This window comes from Phyllostomus discolor, chromosome 6, assembly GCF_004126475.2.
Source record: "Phyllostomus discolor isolate MPI-MPIP mPhyDis1 chromosome 6, mPhyDis1.pri.v3, whole genome shotgun sequence".
Lineage (NCBI taxonomy): Eukaryota > Metazoa > Chordata > Mammalia > Chiroptera > Phyllostomidae > Phyllostomus > Phyllostomus discolor.
Genome location: NC_040908.2, coordinates 30,254,891 through 30,275,296, shown reverse-complemented (window position 1 = coordinate 30,275,296; position 20,406 = coordinate 30,254,891). Strand labels below are relative to the sequence as shown.

The following is a 20,406-nucleotide window of genomic DNA, read 5'->3' as shown; positions in this document are numbered from 1 at the left end:
GTTGTATTTCAAAAATCTCACATATATGTATGTGAAACAGAAAAGTTCAACTTTAGGAAGAAAATCACTTAACTGACACTACTTTAGCTTTCAATGATTAACATGACATGTAAAAACCAAGAAAAACAATACTTAAGCAAACTTTAAAAATATCTTGAAATTGAAACTTTATTTTTTGTCTGTATATAATTCTAACTTTGTAACACTAAAATGGAAAGTATGTGTGTATATAGGATTATGAGTCACCTACATCTACACTGCTCACCCCAAAAGAACAGAGAAAACACAAAAATGTTATAAAACAAGGTTTATTCTGTAATACCTTATCATAATGAATTGCATCTCTTTGGTAAAAATAAACTTTATAAACATTTTAATAATCAGAGAATACATACAAAAACTAAACTTTTGTTAAGTTGTTTTTAATATCAGCAAAGACTGGCAACTGAGAAGTGATTCACTTGAACTGTTCATCTACTGGTAGTTAAAAAACTCAAACTCAGGGCAATTTTTATGCTGCATTAGAAAAGAGGATAAGGAAACAGTATAATTCAAATTTATTGAATCAAATAGCATTCTTACACTTTCATTAAAATAAATAATAGTTACAATGAATTGGCAGTTATACATTTTTATACACTATATGATGGCCACATAATACTTTAAAATTAAGCACTTAGTTTAATAACTGTACAACACTTTAAAAACAAGTGTTGACAATGGCACTGGCAGTTAGATGCAAAAAAAATGTGCTTTAAGAAAAAATGGCAGGTATAACATTAAAATACTCTGTTTTTCAATAAATATTTTGACTACATCATTAACAAACTGAAGTAAATTTTGTTTAATCAAAGCTTACACATTTCAAACAAAAAGTATAAAATATAGGTAAACCAGAAAGCCTCAACATTTCTTATTTAAACGCTATGGTCTTCACAAAAGAAGTTGTTAAGTTACTGTAGTATTTAAGACAATCGTCTTTACAGATTTGTGAAGTATTCACCTATGTTGCCTAAACTGCTGGGAAAGGCTTCCTGGTCTACCAAGACATACACATTCCCTCTTTAACATTTTCTCTAGCTTTGAATTCGTGCTAATGCATGTGTAACTGGCCATCTAGTATGAAACCTTTACCTAATGTCTCAGAAAGTAGCAAAGAAAAAAAAATATATATATATTCTAACTTTACTATCTACACAGAAACCTAAGTTAAGAAAAGTCATGCTGGCTATAAGGAGAACAGGAAAGGCTTGAAGGTGGAAAAAAGGAGGTGATCCACCAATAATTAGCTTTTCCATGAATACAAGTAATGTTTTCTTTATCTGAATTTGAAAATAAAATATTAATTTAGTAATATATTGCACAAATAAATTTCAAAAATATATAGTAGTCAAGAAACACTGATTCTATTTGGGATGTGAAAGATAAAGATTGTGTGAGGCAAAACTCTTCCTAGGGATCTTCTATTTATAAACTGAAATTGGTTGTAACAAATTATATTGATGTAAGGCAAATTATAAGTTAGCTCAAATCACAGTTTTAAAATCTGTTGGAAAATATGTAAGTTCTCCAGGATTGTTGTTTTATTACAGTAAAATTTGTTGATGATATATTATTGGAAATAAAATTTCCAGTCCATAGGACTTCAAATGACTTTCCTTAACTGAGTGGTTATTAGCCATATTTTTATCTCAATACACCTGAGAAATGAGATCATAATGTCTACGGAAGTAATAACGGGGGACCATAATTAAAAAGGCTCTTCCCCCTGAAAATAACTGTGTTGGTAAATCAGCAAATGGAAAGTTAGGCACTAAATTCTATATAAGAATTAAGTGTAAAATATCGTGTAACTTCTTCCTGTTAGCTTTTAGTGCAAAAGTGTTTATTGCCCTTGCTAGTGATAAACTTCAACTTTTAAATTTGTGGGAAGAGTACATGAAGAGAAAAGAAAATCCAGCTTAAAGAATTATTAAAACAAAATAATTTGAAGATTACTATTGAAACTTGGAACAACTGTCCCCCCATTCTTGTTTTAGATCATTTTACATCGCTTACAAAGAATAATTATCTAATAGAAAGGAACTAGAGAGAACATTTTTGGTGCAGAATTTCAGTCGAACAAAATAAACTGGACCCAGATCATTGAAACACTGTTACTAAGGTCTGTTCGCAAGGCCATGGTAAATAGTTTTAAAATATTGTTACTAAAATGATTTTATACTCTGTGTACTATTTTATACTGTGGGAAAGCAATTTTTGGTGTTATATTCACTATCTAAAAGATGCCAACTTCGGTTAGCCACTTTCTGTAGACCATGACATATATGAAGACCGAATACCTCATCCTGCATGCTTACGGACTATTTTTCAATAGCAGACTTAAAAATTACCAAATTTCAACAGCACTGATTCTGTTAATGTAGCTAACCAGGTTCAATTACAATTAACATAGAAGCAGAACAGATTATATTATTGTTGTTCTCCCTGACTTAAAAGTCTTGCCAATTAAAAAAGACATTTTCATTATGCTTCTCATTTGACAGTTTTGCTCTAGTAAAACTTAGAAGTTAAAATATTTGTCTCAAAAAAAACAAAAAAATGCTTTATAGTCATAAAAATAGCTGAAAGTAACAAGTCAGAATCATAAACCTATTTATCTGTGTATATGTATTTATGTACAGGGTCCATCACAAATAACATTCCCTTTTTATTACAAAATTGTAAGCATGTAATTCTGTAACATAATAATACACTCAAGCACACCATATGACATTTTAGGTGAAATGTTCCAATTAAAACTGTAAGTTATTATAGCCATATTATTACCCTACCAACAACCACACTCCAACAGGCATTACTTCTGCCAGACCCTGTATAAATGAAATCATCAGAAAATGAAAACAAGGTCACTGCCTATGAAATAGGATGTTGGAAAGTTTCTTCTGCCATTATAAAAAATATATAATGAATAAGTTTAGTTTTATTAGTATCCCTTATACCTTCTAAATAATATGAAAATAATATGAAAAAATGTTTCATACAGATTTTTTTCAAGTACTTAAAATGCCTTAGTCAATGCACATTTGGAAATGTAATATAAGATATTTTAGCATGGATTAATGGCACATAATAGATATTACACCGCCTCCTCAAAAGGGTGTATTTTTAAGATTTAATTTTATATACTTTTTGAGATCCATGAAGGTACTTTGTCTCTATAGTCTTGTTAAATCCATTGTAATTTAATTGGGTATATACAAATTTAATTCATAAAAAGCTTGGACAGAAGTTTTTTTTTCCTAAATGATGACATTCCTTCCTTTATTTATGACATAAGTAGTATTATTCAAAATATTTGTATTAGATTATACTCCATTCCTACTGCAAGTTTCTCAGAATGCAGTACATTTAACTGGCAAATGAAAAGATTCCCTTATTGCAAAAGTGTGTTAAAATGGGTGTTAACTTCATAACAATCTATGGCTATATCCTCTCATTGGATAATTTTCACTGAACAAATGACAGCTAGTGGCTAATATTTAAACATTGGTTGCAAAGCACTCTGGGAAAGAACAGAAGGCTCCAGTAAATTCTATGGAGTATCTGGCAAATAAAAAATTTTCAAAGATAATATTGTAATAGGAATTGGAGTGCTCTTAGATGACATTACACCACAAAATTGCCTTTTTAAATCTTATAAATCTTTGCTGTACTGTCTGTGTAACCAAAAAGAATTTTCTGGACATCTAAGGTCTTTTCCAATTTATATTCAACTGTGTTATGCTTTGACAACAAAAAAATTAAGACAAAAGAAAAAATTCAAATCTTATCCTACTGGATTGCATATGTCAGAGAGGAGTATGAGAAAGAAATCAGCAAAATTTTTAACTGGATCAGCAGTTAATTACAGATTAAGGAAAAGGAGTTGCCAATTAATACACTTTGACATATTAATAGAATAAAAGACTTCTCCTACAAGTTTAAGACAGAAGCTGTGGGTTTTCTTATATAAAAATTTCAAAATCTTGAAGACACATCACAAAAATTATGCTTTTAGGACTTCACATCATATTTATGGTTGGACATGATCCTAACAGCAATTATTTAATAAAACTTAAAACACAAACAAAAATGTTTTGAAATAAGTAATTGGCATCCTTTCCCCACTCTAAAACAAAAAGTCCATATGGCTTTGATTCCCTTGTAAAGAACTAAGTAGAAGAGTATTGCCACACTTTAAAATAATTTCACACTAATAGGTATTTCTATTTTTTCCGCTGCTTTTGATTTTGTGCCTTTGCAGTACTTATTAGGGAACCCAGACATGTACGAATTCCAGCAAGGTGGAGCAGAGACCCAGCTGCCTCTTTGAGCTCCTCATCAATTTCTTGACATGACTGTTTTCGCATTTTTTTGCCTGGCTGCCCCTTTGCAGAGGCATCTGCACAAGCCTGTGATGCATAGCCACTGTCTCCAAGAGGATCATCTTCGTAATCAACGTCTGTATCTTCTTCACTGTGAAATCCTTCACTGCCATCACTTCCCACATGACTACTCTTTGGGATAAATTCATATACCTCATCCACAGAAGACAGAGAAGACACGCTAGATCTGGATGCACAACGCTGTGTTGCAATGCTATTTGCGCTGTAATTGTGATCTTCTTTTGGATCAATGCTGGTGGCTAAAGAATTACTTTCTTGTAATCGCATAGCACTGGTATGATTAAATGCATTGCCATAACTCCTTTTTTTTTGCATTGCTGTTTTAAGAGAAAGAGGCTTCTCACCTGTGCAAAATAAAACTTCCAATAGGTTAAATGCATTTGATTGCAAAAACAGGCCATTTAAAACAACCATATAATTCTTGAAAAGCAAGTGCTATAGATTAGTAATATTTTGTAGGTGGTTCTTCTTTTTTTTTACACAAACCATATCATCCTGTAGGTATTAATCTGAAACATTTTTAAACCACTTAATGGTATGTCTTGACCTTCCCAAGGAAAATATGATTATTTGAACTGATCGCACAGAATGCCTGAATATGCATTCACTGTATTGAATTCACTGTATTGATATGTTATCACTGTATTGAATTATTACTACAGTGGTTTGCTAACCATTTCCTTGTTGATATTTGTAGATTCCCAATTTTTCACTACTACAAATAACACTATAATGAAAATCCTTTTAGATGCCTTTTCTCACATATGAAAATACTTTTCTAGAAAAAAAAACAAGAAGTGGAATTATTAAGTAAAAGGAATATACACATTTAAGCTTACAGTTCGTATTTTCAAATTGCCCTCCAACATGGTTGTGCCAATTTATATCCTACAGTTTATGACAACACCCAGTTCCCATAACACTTAATATTATAAATCATTTAAATTTTTCATAATCTCATGGACAAAAAAAGTATCTCAATATTGTTTCATACTGCATTTCCTTGATTTCTAAAGAAGTTACATATTTTTTTCAAATGCACATTGTCCATATGTATTTCTTCCCAAGATCCACCTATTCATATATTTTGCTAGTTTTTTTAACTGGTTTCTTATTTCTTACTTGTAGAATCCTTTAAAAATTTCAAGCTTAATTTCTAAATATGCTATTTATTTCTTAATTACTTGTTCAATGTAATATGATATATCTTAGCAATAACCTCTCAATCTCTCAAATGCTCACTAAATTAATGAAAAAACAGTAAAAGAGAAACTAAGTTATTCGGATAAAAACACAATTTAGCTGGAAAGAATATTTTTGCTATAACATTTAAATATCTTGCACTCTGAATTATATTTGAAAAGTCACTCAAAAAATGTATTTTACAAAGAAAAGCATGATGACTTACATTCTAAAATTCCTTGCTCTATGGAAGTATTTAAAAGCATCATTGCAGTGGCAGCATCAATATCAGATTCTGAAAAAGGAAAGAGTGATAATGTTAATGTTTTTAATCATAAGTATTTGCACGCACCCAAAGGTAACCAGTGTTAAGGTTTTGGTGCATATTCTCCTACTTAAAAAAAAAGAATGGTGATGGAAGGAGACTTGACTTCAGGAGGTGAACACACAATATAAGATATAGGTGAGGAATTATATTGAGTTGCAAACCTGAAACCTATATTATTTTATTAACTAATACCACCCCTATAAATTCAATAAAAATTTAAAAAATTAAACAAACTGAGGCACATATTTTGCAATCTGCTTTTGTTCACTTAAAATTATGAACAGTTTTGTGAACAGTATCATATAAAGGAGGACTGAGAGGTATGAGAGATAATAAAAGTTCTCTTCTTTAATTATTTACAATGAAAACAAAAACCTGAACTGCATTTTAATAAGATTTGCTGTTAGATAGACTAAGTTACCTAAAAATGTATTATTACTTTTTAACATTTTTACCTGTTTGGTATTTAAAAAATACCCTTACCTATGCATATGTGCAGTTATAAAGTCCTGCATTATTACTCGTAGGTAGTTACAAGAAATAAAAATATACATAATTGGTCAGTCTAGATCATGTGAATCTACAAAAGCTAAATGAATAATTATTGCTGGCACAAAATATTAGTACTAATGTTTTTAGTCATAATTATATATAAGTCTGTAAGTACTATAGATATGTAATACTCAAGAGGTCAAACATAATTATGAATATTCCATAAGAAAAATGGGCTTTAAAAGATGATAAAATCAACATGTTCTACTCCAGATAAGGTCATTTTGCTCTCATGTCTATTTTTATACTGGAAGTTCCTTTCCATCTGAATAATTGTAGTTGAATAAAAGTGAAATTGTAGCCCTGGCCAGGTAGCTCTGTTGGTTAGAGCACTGTCCAGATATGCCAAGGCTGCGCGTCTGATCCTGGGTCAGGACACATACAAGAATCAACCAATGAATGCATGAGAATAAGTGGTACAACAAATTGATGTTTCTCTTTCTCTCCCTCCAAAATCAATAAATAAAAAAGTTTTTAAGTGAAATGGTATAACCTGTGAAGGAAAAGTTAGAAAATAATTAAAATGTTTAGGTTATAAAGGATACATTTAAAATAAGACTGATATGAAAATTCCCATTCCTATCTCAAAGCTAGAAAATTTTTATCATCCTAGTTTTTAATTTTACTTGTAATCTAATTATAAAGTTATTTAAAATAATAAAGTCATTAAGATATTGACTTGTTTTCTCCCCAATGTGACTATAAGTTCTGAATAGGCAGGAAATGTTTGTTATTGACTTTAATAAACAAGCTTAAGTAAATCATAAGATGGTTGCTATGGGGGAGCACATAATATTAGAGCTCTTTTCCCTTGACTTCATGAAACAGAGTCTCTACATGAATGTCTTTCCAATTATGTCAGCTTCTTTAGGGTAGGAACGGTATATTATCTGTTGTCTTCCATAATGTCTGGAACAACAGTAGGTCCTTAATAAATGTGTAAAGAGTAAGTGCCTCCCTTTCCTTACATAAGCTGAGTATCACCAAATTACTAACACTGAGTACTTTCAATGGTTTCGGCATGTGTTAAGTATTATTAACTCATCTAATCCTCACAACTTTATGATATGGGTACTATTAGTATTTCCATCCTAAAGATAAGAAAACCGACGCAGGAGTCTCTAGGAATGACAGACATAGGATCTGAACCTCCATAGACTACTTCCAGAACCCAGGCCTTCAATTTGTACTCCATCATCATCCTTTAACACTTAGTAAGGACTCATGATTGGAGTAGGAAATTCTGCAGAAAATTACAGAATATACTGGAAATCATTTATTCTGTTATTCATTCAATAAATTGAGTGTACTGCTATGAGTCTGACATCATTCTAGGCTGTGGGAATACAGCAGAAAACAAAACAGGAAAAACCCTAATCTCAAAGCACAAAGAAATAATTAAAACACAGTATGTCAGGGAGTGATAAGCACTAGGAAGAAAAATTACTATGAGGGAAGGGTGATACTGAGAAAAGTGGCTGCAATTTTTAATACAGAGGTTAGGGAAGAGGAGAAGGTAATAGTTGAGCAAAGACCTGAGGAAGGTCAGAGAATGAAGCCATGTGAATATCTGAAGGAAAAGCACTTCAGAAAGAACAGCAAGCAAAAAAAACAACAACTAATCTACGATTCACACATGTCATAGCCAAGAAGCTTGCAAAACAAAGACCTTTCTTATTCCTATCTTTTAAAATGAGACCAGAAGACAACTTGATAGAGTTCAGTATTCTAACACATCTTTAAAGACAAAAAAGTACAGCCGGGAGCCCATATTGTATCTCTGTGTGAATTGGAAAAGAGGCAACTCTCCCTCCAGGTGGATGCTTTCCTGTATCAAGGCACACAGCTTGAGGACTGGAGTGTGGGTTGGATTTCAGACCCCACTCATTCCTAAGCCAGTTGTCCTTGTACAGGGCACAACTTACATGGCATTATGCAAAAGCAGTAACAGAGATTTTGCTGCTCCATGAAATAATTTTTCTTTAATAAAAATGGTTTTCCTATTCCCAATTATATATATAAAGGAGGTGGTGGTGAGGGAGCAAATCCACTACTACTGACATTCATTATAATGAGGAACTAATTAGAGAAAATTGTAATCTTATAAATGAAGCAAATAAAATCTTACTCAAATTCAGTATATCTCTAATTTGACTTCCTATAGCAAACTTCCATTACAATTCAAGGAGCTATATTTCTGAACACTAGACCTAAAACTAAAGAAAACGGGTAACATGCTTATCCTGGCAATATAAGTAAGCTGCATGAACACCATTTCTTTTCTTAGTTTTCAAATATATAAAGTGATAACAAAATTAGGTACTATTTCTGTAAGAACAGAATGATAGATGTGTTCCTTAAATACATTTATTTCTTGTAGAAGTTATTATAACCTCATTAATTTGGCTCTCCCATAGAATTAACTTTATGCAACCAAGACTTTGCAAAAAGGATTTTATCTACATCTGGTTTGCTTGATTTAGAACATTTGTAAGTATGCTTCCCACAATGGCTCATCAATTAGCTCTAACGCTGGTAAGTTTAAATTCAATGTTAAAATATGCATTAGAGAAATGACTTACAACACTTGGTAATCAAGAATACCTGGTTATCACCCTGGTTGGTGTGGCTCAATGGACTCAGTGCCAGCCTAAGAACTGAAGCATTGCTGGTTCAGTCTAGGGCACATACCTGGGTTGTGGGCTAGGTCCCCAGTAGGAGGTGCAAGAAAGGCTACCACACATTGATGTTTCTTTCCCTCTCTTTCACCCTCCCTTCCTCTCTGTCTAAAAATAAATAAAATCTTTTAAAAAACCCTGATTTTCAATGATTTATCCAAGATACAATCTTGAGCTTCTTTGAACAATAAACTCTTCCTGTGTAGGCTTCACGATAATTTTTATTTATAGTAACCAATCTGTCTTGGTATTAAAAATAAACTGAAGACTTACCTTTTTATTGTCACAATAAAAACACCTCATAATGTTATTTTTTCATTAATAAGTACTTAACACTATTTTAAAGGTGGCTCTGTTTTTAAACACTATTAGCTATATTATTTACCGTATCCAGTTTATGAAGAACAAAAATTTTGTTTTTTAAAGTCATTTGTATGTATTTTTTCTGACACTACTTAGTAGTTTCTGTTATCTCCTTCTCAGCCCATTTGCCTAGGGCATGATATGAGAACCACAGAGGCAGAATTTAAATAGGTATAAGCTCAGCAATAACTAAGAGGATTTACTGCCTCTATCAAAATTAACATACACATTTACAGAGCATCCAAATGGAGAAGCTGTCTCCTGTGATTCTTTAGGAGAGCAATTTCAATAAATTACCAATACTTTAAGCTGCTTGGACCATGGGTTTACTTTCATTTCAATGAAGATACAAATTACGCTCATTTGCAACCTTAAAGTTGAACTCAGATTTGCACTTAGCCTCTAATGTTATCACTGTCTAAATTTTATATCTGCTTATAGTATATTATAGTGCTTATGTATAAATACTGAAATCTACTAACTAGTATGTGAGTTCCATTTTTGCCTGCTTTGTTGTTCACTGATGTGTCCTTTTAAAAAAATTTATTGGTTGATTCTTTTATGTGCCCTGACCAGAGGCTGAACCTGCAACCTTGGTATCAGGATAATGCTCTACCAACTGAGCTACCCAGCCAGGGCCTTCACTGACATATCCTTGGTAGCCTAGAATAGTGCTGAGCACACAAGTGTGATCCATAAATATTTTTAGACAGATGAATTTACCACAAATACACAGCAAACCAAAGATTGACAAAAAAGGTTTCCTTTTACTATCTCAGTATGAGATTCCTATGCCTCTTGCTACCTGTTACACAATATTGTAACATAGAGACTAATACATAAAATTAGTCATTTTAAGGTGAACAAGATGGACAACTATACTTTAAACAAACTGCCATACCTGTTTTGGCTGATACTGGTTTCTGAAGTTCCTAAGCCTAACTTCTGTTACTCTCATATGTGTCTAAAGGTCACTCTAATATAATGATAAGAAAGACATTTCCATGAAGTGATAAATGATTCTACTATTAGACTCTAACATCAAGCCCAACAATGACACCTGAGTAATCTTTACAAAACTGATGTCACCTCATTCTTTAAAAGCTCTAAAGCAGCTCCCCCAATGTCTCATATCAGGTAGGAGTGCAGGTTCCAAAATCAGAGTTCCTTCTATTCTATTTACTAGTTGTGTCACCTTGAGAGAGTTGCTTAATTTTTCCCAACTTTAGTTTCCTTATTTGGAAAAGAATACCAGTATCTCAAATAGTTGTGAGGATTAAATGAGATAATGCATGCAAAGCACCATAGTAAGCAACTCCAGGCTAACTGATGTTATAATCATTGGAAGAAGTTCAAACTCATGTTAACTAAGTTCTCTTTGATTTGGTTAATGCCTGCTTCAATTTCTTCATTGGTCTTGTTCATACAAAATGATAACATCTACAGCCACCAGACCAAGGCTACCAGTTTTCTTCTATATTCCTAGGCTTCAGCCATATTCATCAGTCTGCAGCTCAGCAACTGCACAGGTTAACCAAACCTCTACCCAAGGTTAAGAATGCTCCCAACTTTTGAGTCCAGCTCAACCACCACTCTTTCTTCTCCTAAGATGCCTTTCCTAACTCATCTCTAAGCATAATTTGGCATTCACTTCCTTTTCCCCCAGTGTACTCTACATAATTCTAGCCAACCTTCTTTAAATAAACTCAATATTTTCTGAGACCAGAACCTGGGTCTTTCATCTGTGCACATGCAAAACCAACCACTACACTACAATGCCTGGCACTATGTAGGAACTCAACAATTACTGGTAGAATAAATAATTGAATCATTTAGTGTTCTCTTTTTCAAACTTTTCTTTAGAATTCATATCAAGAGAGGTGAAAAAGCAAATTTTTCAGAAGTCTATGAAAATGCCCTAAGGTAACCTGATTTAAATATACATTTTTTTACACTTTTGTAAATTTTATGTTTTTCTCTTAAAACCCATGAGAACTTTATATTCTATTCCAGGACAGATCTGCATTTGTTTTACCCCAGAATACCAAACACCTTCCCCACCAAGTTAACTATTAGTATGAGAATAGACTTAAGACTTAATTGTATAGAAATGAAGGGAAGTAAGGTGCTAGTAGCAATGGGGAGATCATGCATAATATACAGAAATCGTTAAAGACAAGTACCGAAACTTTAGTTATAAAAATGGTGATTGAAACTAGCAGGAGAAAGTTGTGAAAGTATCTGCTCTCCAAAAAGAAGCAGCAGAATTTAGATGAAATGGAACAAGAGCAAGACAAAATTCTAAATAAGCTCTGTAATTCAAAAAGAAAATGTTCTTAAAGTGTATATATGAACTCAGCTTAAAAGACTATGGGTCATATATCAATGAGGTAATAAAAAATAAAGGAAGTTTCAACAATACATAAATGTAAAGATAAACCACATTTATCCATCAAGTAATAGAAAAATGGACACTTACCTTACATTACCCCAGAACATATCTGAAATGGACTCCATATCCCCTTTTCTTTGCAAAGTTCTCTTAAGATTTTTCACATTCTCTCCCTCCCTTATTTTTACAGACCATCATTACACTGCTTCCTATGATCAGCTTATTGTAATTCCAAAGAGCCAATATGTTTCTGATACATGGAAAGACTCTTGGTCTGAGAATTTCTATTTTTTAAATAATTTTTGTCTATTGATTTTTAGAGAGTGAGAGAGGAAGGGAAAGAGAGAGAGTCAGAAACATCAATTTATTGATTCTCTTATTGATGCATTCATTGGTTACTTCTTGTGTGTGCCCTGACTAAGGATTGAACCTACAACCTTGGCATATCAGGATGATGCTCTAACCAACTGAGCTACTTGGTCAGGGCTGAGAATTTCTAGTTTTAAAAATCATAGTCCACCCTAGCCGGATAACTCAGTTGGTTAGAGCATCGTCCTAATATGCTAAGGTTGCAGGTTTGATCCCTGGTCAGGGCCCATGTAAGAATCAACCAATGAATGCATAAATAAGGTAAGTGAAACAACAAATCAATGTTTCTCTTTCTCCCTTCCTCTCTAAAATCAACTTAAAATAATTTATAAAAATCAAAAAAATTTCTCCAGGCTCCAAAGCAACAATGCTAGAAAACTTTATGTTAATACACTAGTCTGTAATATAGATTATATGTAGAGAAAATAACCCACTAATTCGAAATTTTGATATACATTCAAAAATAAGATTACAAAATTCTAAAAGTTAACTTATTGCCTTCTTAAAGTTCTTTATACTTAAATAAACTATAAAAGAATTTTCTGAACTATATTTAATCCAGGACTTGGCAAACTGCTTCTGTAAACGGTCACTAAGTAAATATTTTAGGCTTCATGGGCCAAGAGGCAAAACCAAGGATATACTACAGAGGTCTCTGGTGCAACTACTTAACTCTGCTGTTGCAGCAAATTTTTACAAGCCTCCAAATATTATTTTTTCAACTATTTAAAAGTGTATTTACAAGTGTAAAACCATGCCTAATCTATAGGCCATACAAAAACAGGTGACAGATCAGATATGGTCCATGAGCCATCAATTGCCAACCTTCTGTTCTAGCCACAGATATACTTGAAAAGATATGTGATGCTCTCCTGATGATATTCCTGAGAAATATCTTCCTATTTTGAAGGGAAACTACACAAAAAAGGAAACAAAAAAATGGGATGTACAACAGTGTATATAGTATAAGTCCGGTATTTGGAGAAAAGATAGGTTTATGGGCGTGTCTGTGCATGCATGCAAAAATGACCTACTCACATAAAAAGCACAAAAAGAACCAAAACAATTCTATCAAAATGTTAACAGTAGAATAAAGGGAAGTTTTAATTTCTCATTTATAAGTATGTTTATTTTCCAAATTTTCAATAAACATATAATGGTTTTATAATTAGAAAAACAAATTTAAATCCTAATTTTTAACCTGAGTTTTTAATGATTTAAAATACTGATCTTACACATACCTTTGAGGGTTCGCACCTGGCTCTGCTTGAGGACAGAGCTTAAGTAGTGAGATGATAAAGAGCCACTGAAAAAAACAGAGAAGAAAATGTACTTATAAAAACCTTAATCTCACTTTCTACAGAACTTAGTCACAAACACAACTAATGTGTACCAAAAAAAAAAACCAAACAAACCCAAAAACTATTTTTACCTTTTTTCTTTGTTAATACTACTCAGTTTAAGAAGAGTATGCCAAAGCAGAAAGAACATAAGATCCAAGATTAAATCATAGCTCTTTGGATGTTCTTAGGCAAAATAATCTTAGTTTCTTCATCTGTAAAATAGGAATAACTAAACCTCCCACATAAGGTTACTCTGCTAATTAAATAAGGATAATGCATTTAAAATGGTTGGAACAATAGGCAATATATAATAGCTACCATTTGGTGTTGCAATGCTGAAGTTTGACATAATATCACTGTAGTTGTTACTACAGAAATAAAAGTGTTTACCAAAACAAATGTTTAAGGAGTACTGTATAGTAATGATGCAAAATAGGTAAGTCCCTGATTTTATTAATAAATATCATTATCACACTAAGCTTTCTATATTCATGAAGAGACCAGCAATTTCTTTTTAGTTCCAAAAATTAAAAAATTCTGGAGACAAACTACTTCTGTTTTTTTGAGCTTGTGATATCATTAAAAAACTCTGGTTTTCCAACTAAATTAAAAATCTATTTTCTATTCACAGTTTTATATACACTGTCTCTTATTCTCTTCCTCAGAATTACCAATTATGATATGAAAGGGGCTACACAAAGGCATGTCAAATGAAATTGTCATTTTGTCAAACAATGAAAAAGATAAAATGTTTCTAAAAATATTAAGATAATGTCTTAAGGTCAAAGATTATAACCTTTATGCTGTCATTGTTTAATCTACTTAATTTTAAATCATAAAATCATCTTTATCTACCTTTAAACATATGATAAAGTTAACAAATATAAACATGAAAATGCAACAAATGAAAGGTACAATAAAGTGTGGTTTTGATGATATAGTGCCAAATCTCCCATTTAATCTTTAATTTTAAAAAATAGCATAGCTAAATAGAATACATAAGTGACCATCACAGAACTTACCATTAGTTTCTAAATTATTATTGTTTTTTAACTGGAACACAAACACCAACATTAACTAATAATTTTTTTCCAGATTTCATAAGAATAAACCACTCAGTTCTTATTATGATGATCCTTTTATCTATAATATGTTAAACAAGCTACAGTGATTTAGACATACTAATTTTTTTACTGTATTTCAGCTACCTCTAAAAGTTACCTAATACTACTTTAAGAAACTACCCAATATATGAAATGGTGGTAATTGTTGCAGCTGGGATTTCCTTATAACTTTCTCCCTACTTTTGTGTATGTTTGAAAATTTCCATTTATTTTATTTAAAAAGTTTAAAATTTTTTCCCAAAAATCAGATTAACCATTATACACAACACTTAAAAGTATCTTGACAAAATCTGACATTTTAAACTCAAATGAATATACCGTATTTTTGGACTATAAGACATACTCCCCCATTTGGGATAAATAATGGTTGTTAATGCTGCTGTTTTTTCTGTTTACATTTACATTGGTGAAATATCATTTATGTTATTAAATATTTTACCACATTTTTTGCCTCAAAAACTTTTTTTCTCCTATTTTCCTCCTCTAAAACCTAGGTGTGTCTTATGGTCCGAAAAAATATGGTACATAATAGAATTCAAAAAGATTCTGAAGGCTTCTTTATAAGAAAACAAAACATTATCAGATTTAAGGAGGTCATACATTTTCAGATGTGACTTAAAATGGAAAGTTATAAGACCAATAGGAGTCACTGAGTTTGAAAACAAAAGGCAAGAAAATACATTACAATTATATTTACCAGCAAAGACAAACAAAAATCATGTTTCTTTAGAGATTAGTTATAACATATTCAGTATTAACTACATTTCCCAGAATTTATATTCTTACCTATCCAATATCCTGTTTCCTAATAACACAAGTTAGACTCTAAATAAAACTGCCCAATGTCTTATCCATATATAATTCTTTATACAATAAAAAAAACCCCAAACCCCTACAACTTTGTTGAGTTTCTCCACCTCACACAAGGAAATCTCATAAATCACCACTGACAGTTACATGAAGACCCTATCTATATACCTTTGCGGAGATGTTAATGCTGAGGGAAAAGGTTGCTTCTTCAGTGCTTGCATAAGGTTGGGTTTATACTCTGGATCAACACACCATAAGGAACCTTTTCCATTAACCTGGAATGAAATACACAAGAATTAATAACCTGGAACTTTAAGACACACACAATTAGTATCTGAATGCTTTTATAAATGTGAGGGGGAAAAAACCTCCTATAGTACCTTTTTAGTACAATGCAAAGGTTGAAGTAAGCTTGCTAGGAATACACTTTGTGATTAAAATCCCTGAAGGCAGACTGCCTGGGTTCTTATCTCCTGCTCTGCCATTTACCTGCTATGTGGCTGACTAACTTCTGTCTCTCTGGGCCATTCTTCCCTGGCTTGTAATGTAGGCTAATAACAGTACCTACACCACAAAGAATTGTTATGTGGGTTAAACTATGCATAAAGATTCCTGCACAGTGCCTAGCCCAGAGGGTCACAAGGCCGCACAACTCCAGAACATGCCATTCACATCATAATCAGTGAGAATGATACAACCCCAAGTTATGCCGTGCACAGCATGGAGAAATGCACAACGTGGCCCTCCACATGTTAAGATGTCACGAATGCCATTATTATTGTCATAGAGAAATTAAAAAGAAAAAAAATACTTTTATGCAGCATCATTTCCCCAAAACTGTTAGAGAATATGGTATTAAGTGAGGCATCAAAAAATTTAAAAATTTTTATTTTTTAATGGCATTAACAGAAAATAATTTAATAAATGGAATGGTAAAAGTCTCAAAGAGCAGGAAGTCAGTGATTGAGGTATGGAAAGGACTCTTGTAAAAAATAAAAAAGAGGGAGAAGCATCATTCCTTCCCTCAAGAAGGTTAAGTTTCAACATTTGAGTGACTTATGGGTAACATGGCAATGAGTACACAAGCCCAGATGCCATTAAAATAATCAAGAAAATCTAAAATCATGTAATTTGTATGATTACTGGAAACTAGAGAAAATATAAATAAAATGCCTACTAAATTACAAATGGGAGGTGCCTAAAAGAAAGAACTGTCTGATCCACAGTTCCTATACCATGGAGGAACAGTTTATCAGGAAGGTAAATGAACAAGATACCCAAAGAACCTCACTAATATTATCCAACATGCAGGGGAAAGGCCAGGCTATGAGATAATTCCTCTGAGTAGGTTTAAAAATGCTGCACATTTCACCACACTACATATCAGCTTAAGGAATCTACATAGTCCTGCTATAATTAAATCTGCTTTACGTGGTTTCCAAAGTTATATGGCACAGAACCTCTTTCTCTCAGGTAACATTTACAGAGTTAGTGTTCTGTGGAATACCTATGAGAAAAACTGATGTGATCAGTGAATTCTTATAGAATATGCTTTCCAAATATTAATGGAAAAAACAATGACAAAATCAGGTAACTACAGGCACCTTGTGTCTCTCCCAGAAGTCCAAGGCTCTGGTAAAATTTTAAAGGCGCTGAGTACCAGAAACTACTGCATATATTCCATGCAGACTGTCTGCCCCTAATCCTGTGTTTTCATTTTCTTGTCATACCCCGCAGTTCCTATAAGCCTTAGAGGCTATATCAGGAGAGAAGAGGTTTTTCTAGGCATAAAAAAATGAAAAAAAAAAAAAAAAACAGACTTAAAAATTCAACAATTGAGGAAGTGCCTTTTCTAAGGACACAAAACCAAATCTCTTATGGAGCACAGGATTGCATATATTTATTTAACAGTGGTGCTGTGCTGCCTGTTGCTCCCAGCAAGTATTCCCTAGGGTACCATGTACACATGTGACAGTGGGTGCCGGTCCATGTCACACACATGATCTTTGCTCCATACTAACAGCTCCATACTAATACCCTTGCTGCTGTGAACTTGACACTCTGGGGAGAAGAGTAAGGAAGTACCAATAAACATTTCCTGTTACCAAACAAACAATTTCAAATGCTGGTTAGGCATGAAGAAAAATTAATTCCCTGTTAAAGGTCACAATTTTTTTGCCCTGGCTGGTGTGGCTCAGTGAATTGAGCACCAGGCCGTGAACCAAAGAGTCACAGGTTGGATTCCTGATCAGGCGACATGCTTAGGCTGCAGGCCAGGTTCCCAGTTGGGGGCATGTGAGAGGCAACCAGTTGATATATCTCTCACACTTCGATGTTTCTCTCCCTTTATTTCTCCCCCCATTCCTATCTCTCTAAAACTATATAAATAAAGTCTTTTTTGGAAGATCGCAATTTTAGACCCTGATACAGAAAAAAAAAGAAAAAACAGTTAATCCCACAACAACAAAGTTCTCTGACCACTTGGAAATTTATAAACACTCTTGGTTTAGAAAGCTATCCAGCCCTGGCTGGTGTAGCTCAGTGGATTGAGCGCAGGCTGGGAACCAAGTGTCGCAGGTTCGATTCCCAGCCAGGGTACATGCCTGGGTTGCAGGCCATGATCCCCAGCAACCGCACATTGATGTTTCTCTCTTTCTCTCTCTTTCTCCCTCCCTTCCTCTCTAAAAATAAAATAAATAAAATCTTTAAAAAAAGAGAAAACTAATAAAAAAAAGAAAGCTACCCAAACTACAATTACAGATTACCTAGTAATGAAAGGGTATGAGAAACATTGTTGTATCAAAACTACGCAGATGTGGCCATAGCTCTACTTAAAGGCAAATTAATATCCCCAAACACTCTCCTTCTTAAACAAGAAATGAAATATCTCACACAAGCTTTTGTTGCATCTATGGGGGAAAAAAAGAAAAAATAAAACTATATATTTTATAATGTAAATATGTAAAATCATATAAAAAGAAAATAGATAAATATATAAACTAGAAATGAGGAAAAGAATGGAATTGATAAATACATTTCGGAGAGTATTTAAAAATATATTTTTTATCCTTACCCAAGGACATTTTTCTCATTGCTTTTTAGAGAGAGAGGGAGAGAAACATCAATGCAAGAGAAACATCAATTGGTTGCCTCCTGTATGCACCCCAAAATCATATGTACCCAGACCAGGGACTGAACCCACAACCTAGGTATGTGCCCTGACCATAATTGAACCCACAACTCTTTGGTTATGGGACGACATTCCAACCAACTGAGCCACATTGGCCAGAGCAAGAGAATATTTAAAAATCATCAATATGTTATTCACACTAGTTCAGCTAGTCAAGTCAAGTGACTGAAGGACTTTAGGAACTGTTGTATGCCCCATTAATTCTAACTTCAAGATAAACCTTTCCTACCGAACATCCCAATGTGCATATCCTGAAGAGAAACCCAACTATAAGCATATTCTACAAAGGCACCACATCCATACACAGGTTACACACAGAACTCCACAGCCACACAAGGAGGGAGTCCAAAGGCAATCTCATCCCACTGTGCTGGAGCTAAACACTATCTGTATAGTGGTTAAAAGTGGAAGCCTTGGAGCCAGACTGCTTTACTTTAGAAAATGGCTCTACTACTTAACAGCTGTGTAACCTTCAGAAAAAATATCTACATTCTCTGTGTATTAATGTGCTCAAAGTATATCTCTATATAAATTGCACCTACTTCAAGAATTACTGCGTTATAAGTCAATTCATGTAAATTGCTTAGTATATTGCCAAATACCTAAGCACTCAATAAAAGCTGGCTACTAGACATTTCTTTCTCTACAAATGTCAAAAATCGATTACCGGTGTAAGTATAACCTGTCCCCTCTCCAACCATGTGATGTACAAAATTTCCTCAGAACCTCAGAACACATGAGATTAGTGAAATTCAAACTATTTAATTTTTTATAATATACCTTTTCTATCTCAAAAACCATTTCTTTAATTTGAATTACTCTAAAAGCACATTAGCAATTACTTAGACAACAATAACATTTATGTTTTCTGTTCCCCTGCTCTTTGTTGTTTGTATAAAATCCTGTATTATATAAACTATTATGACTGTTGTTGATGTGATGAATTCCAGAGTGCTTGCATTTCCCAAAATCTTCCTGAAGGTAATATTGGTCTATTACTGAGGCTCGTTTACCTTACAATATCATGTGTTAATTATTAAGGCAGAATGGCACAATGAAAGAACACTCAGTTTAAAAACTGAGGCCCTAAACAATGCTTATTGATTGGCTATGTCATATTGAGCAAATATCTCTAATAATCAGTCCTCATGCATAATTTACCTATAAAATAAAAAAACAGGCCATTTGAGTTGTGATGAGATTCAGAAAAGTAATTTACATTTAAGTGACAGAGATACAAAATAAGTGAATATTAAGGGCTTATTCTGAAATTAGCATATGTATATTAGAGTTTATATTATAAAGTATACATTCCTACATCTTCTAAGAAATGAGAGAATTTAAAAAAATTAACAGTAAGAACAAAATCAATTAATTCTGCATAACAGACAAAAGTTAGGTAGTAAAGAACAAGGAATAAACTAAAGTTAGAAGGGAAAAAAGCTCATCTGAGGAAAAGTATGGTAATTGAGTACAAAGCAGTATTTAACATCCTCACAACTTAAAATATATAGGGAAAGAAAAACATGGGTGGCATGTCACACTATGATATAGGAAGTAATATATCATATATATCAGGTAAAACTTTTCTAGCCTTCTGTGGCAAGATACCACATAACTGTGCCAA

General features: G+C 32.9%; 1 protein-coding gene across 4 annotated transcripts in view; it reads right to left on the bottom strand.

Moving 5' to 3' along the window:
• Positions 1-292: 292 nt before the first annotated feature.
• FOXN2 (forkhead box N2) overlaps positions 293-20,406 on the bottom strand; it is a 55,585-nt gene continuing 35,471 nt past the window's right edge. For all 4 annotated transcript variants that reach the window (XM_028515265.2, XM_036027938.1, XM_036027937.1 and 1 more), the window contains exons 3-6: positions 15,758-15,864; positions 13,554-13,618; positions 5,857-5,925; positions 293-4,792 (exon numbers count right to left, since the gene is read on the bottom strand). In XM_028515265.2, the coding sequence (XP_028371066.1) occupies positions 4,269-4,792; positions 5,857-5,925; positions 13,554-13,618; positions 15,758-15,864 (765 nt within the window). In that variant the 3' untranslated portion in view covers positions 293-4,268. The remainder of the gene's footprint in view (positions 4,793-5,856; positions 5,926-13,553; positions 13,619-15,757; positions 15,865-20,406) is intronic.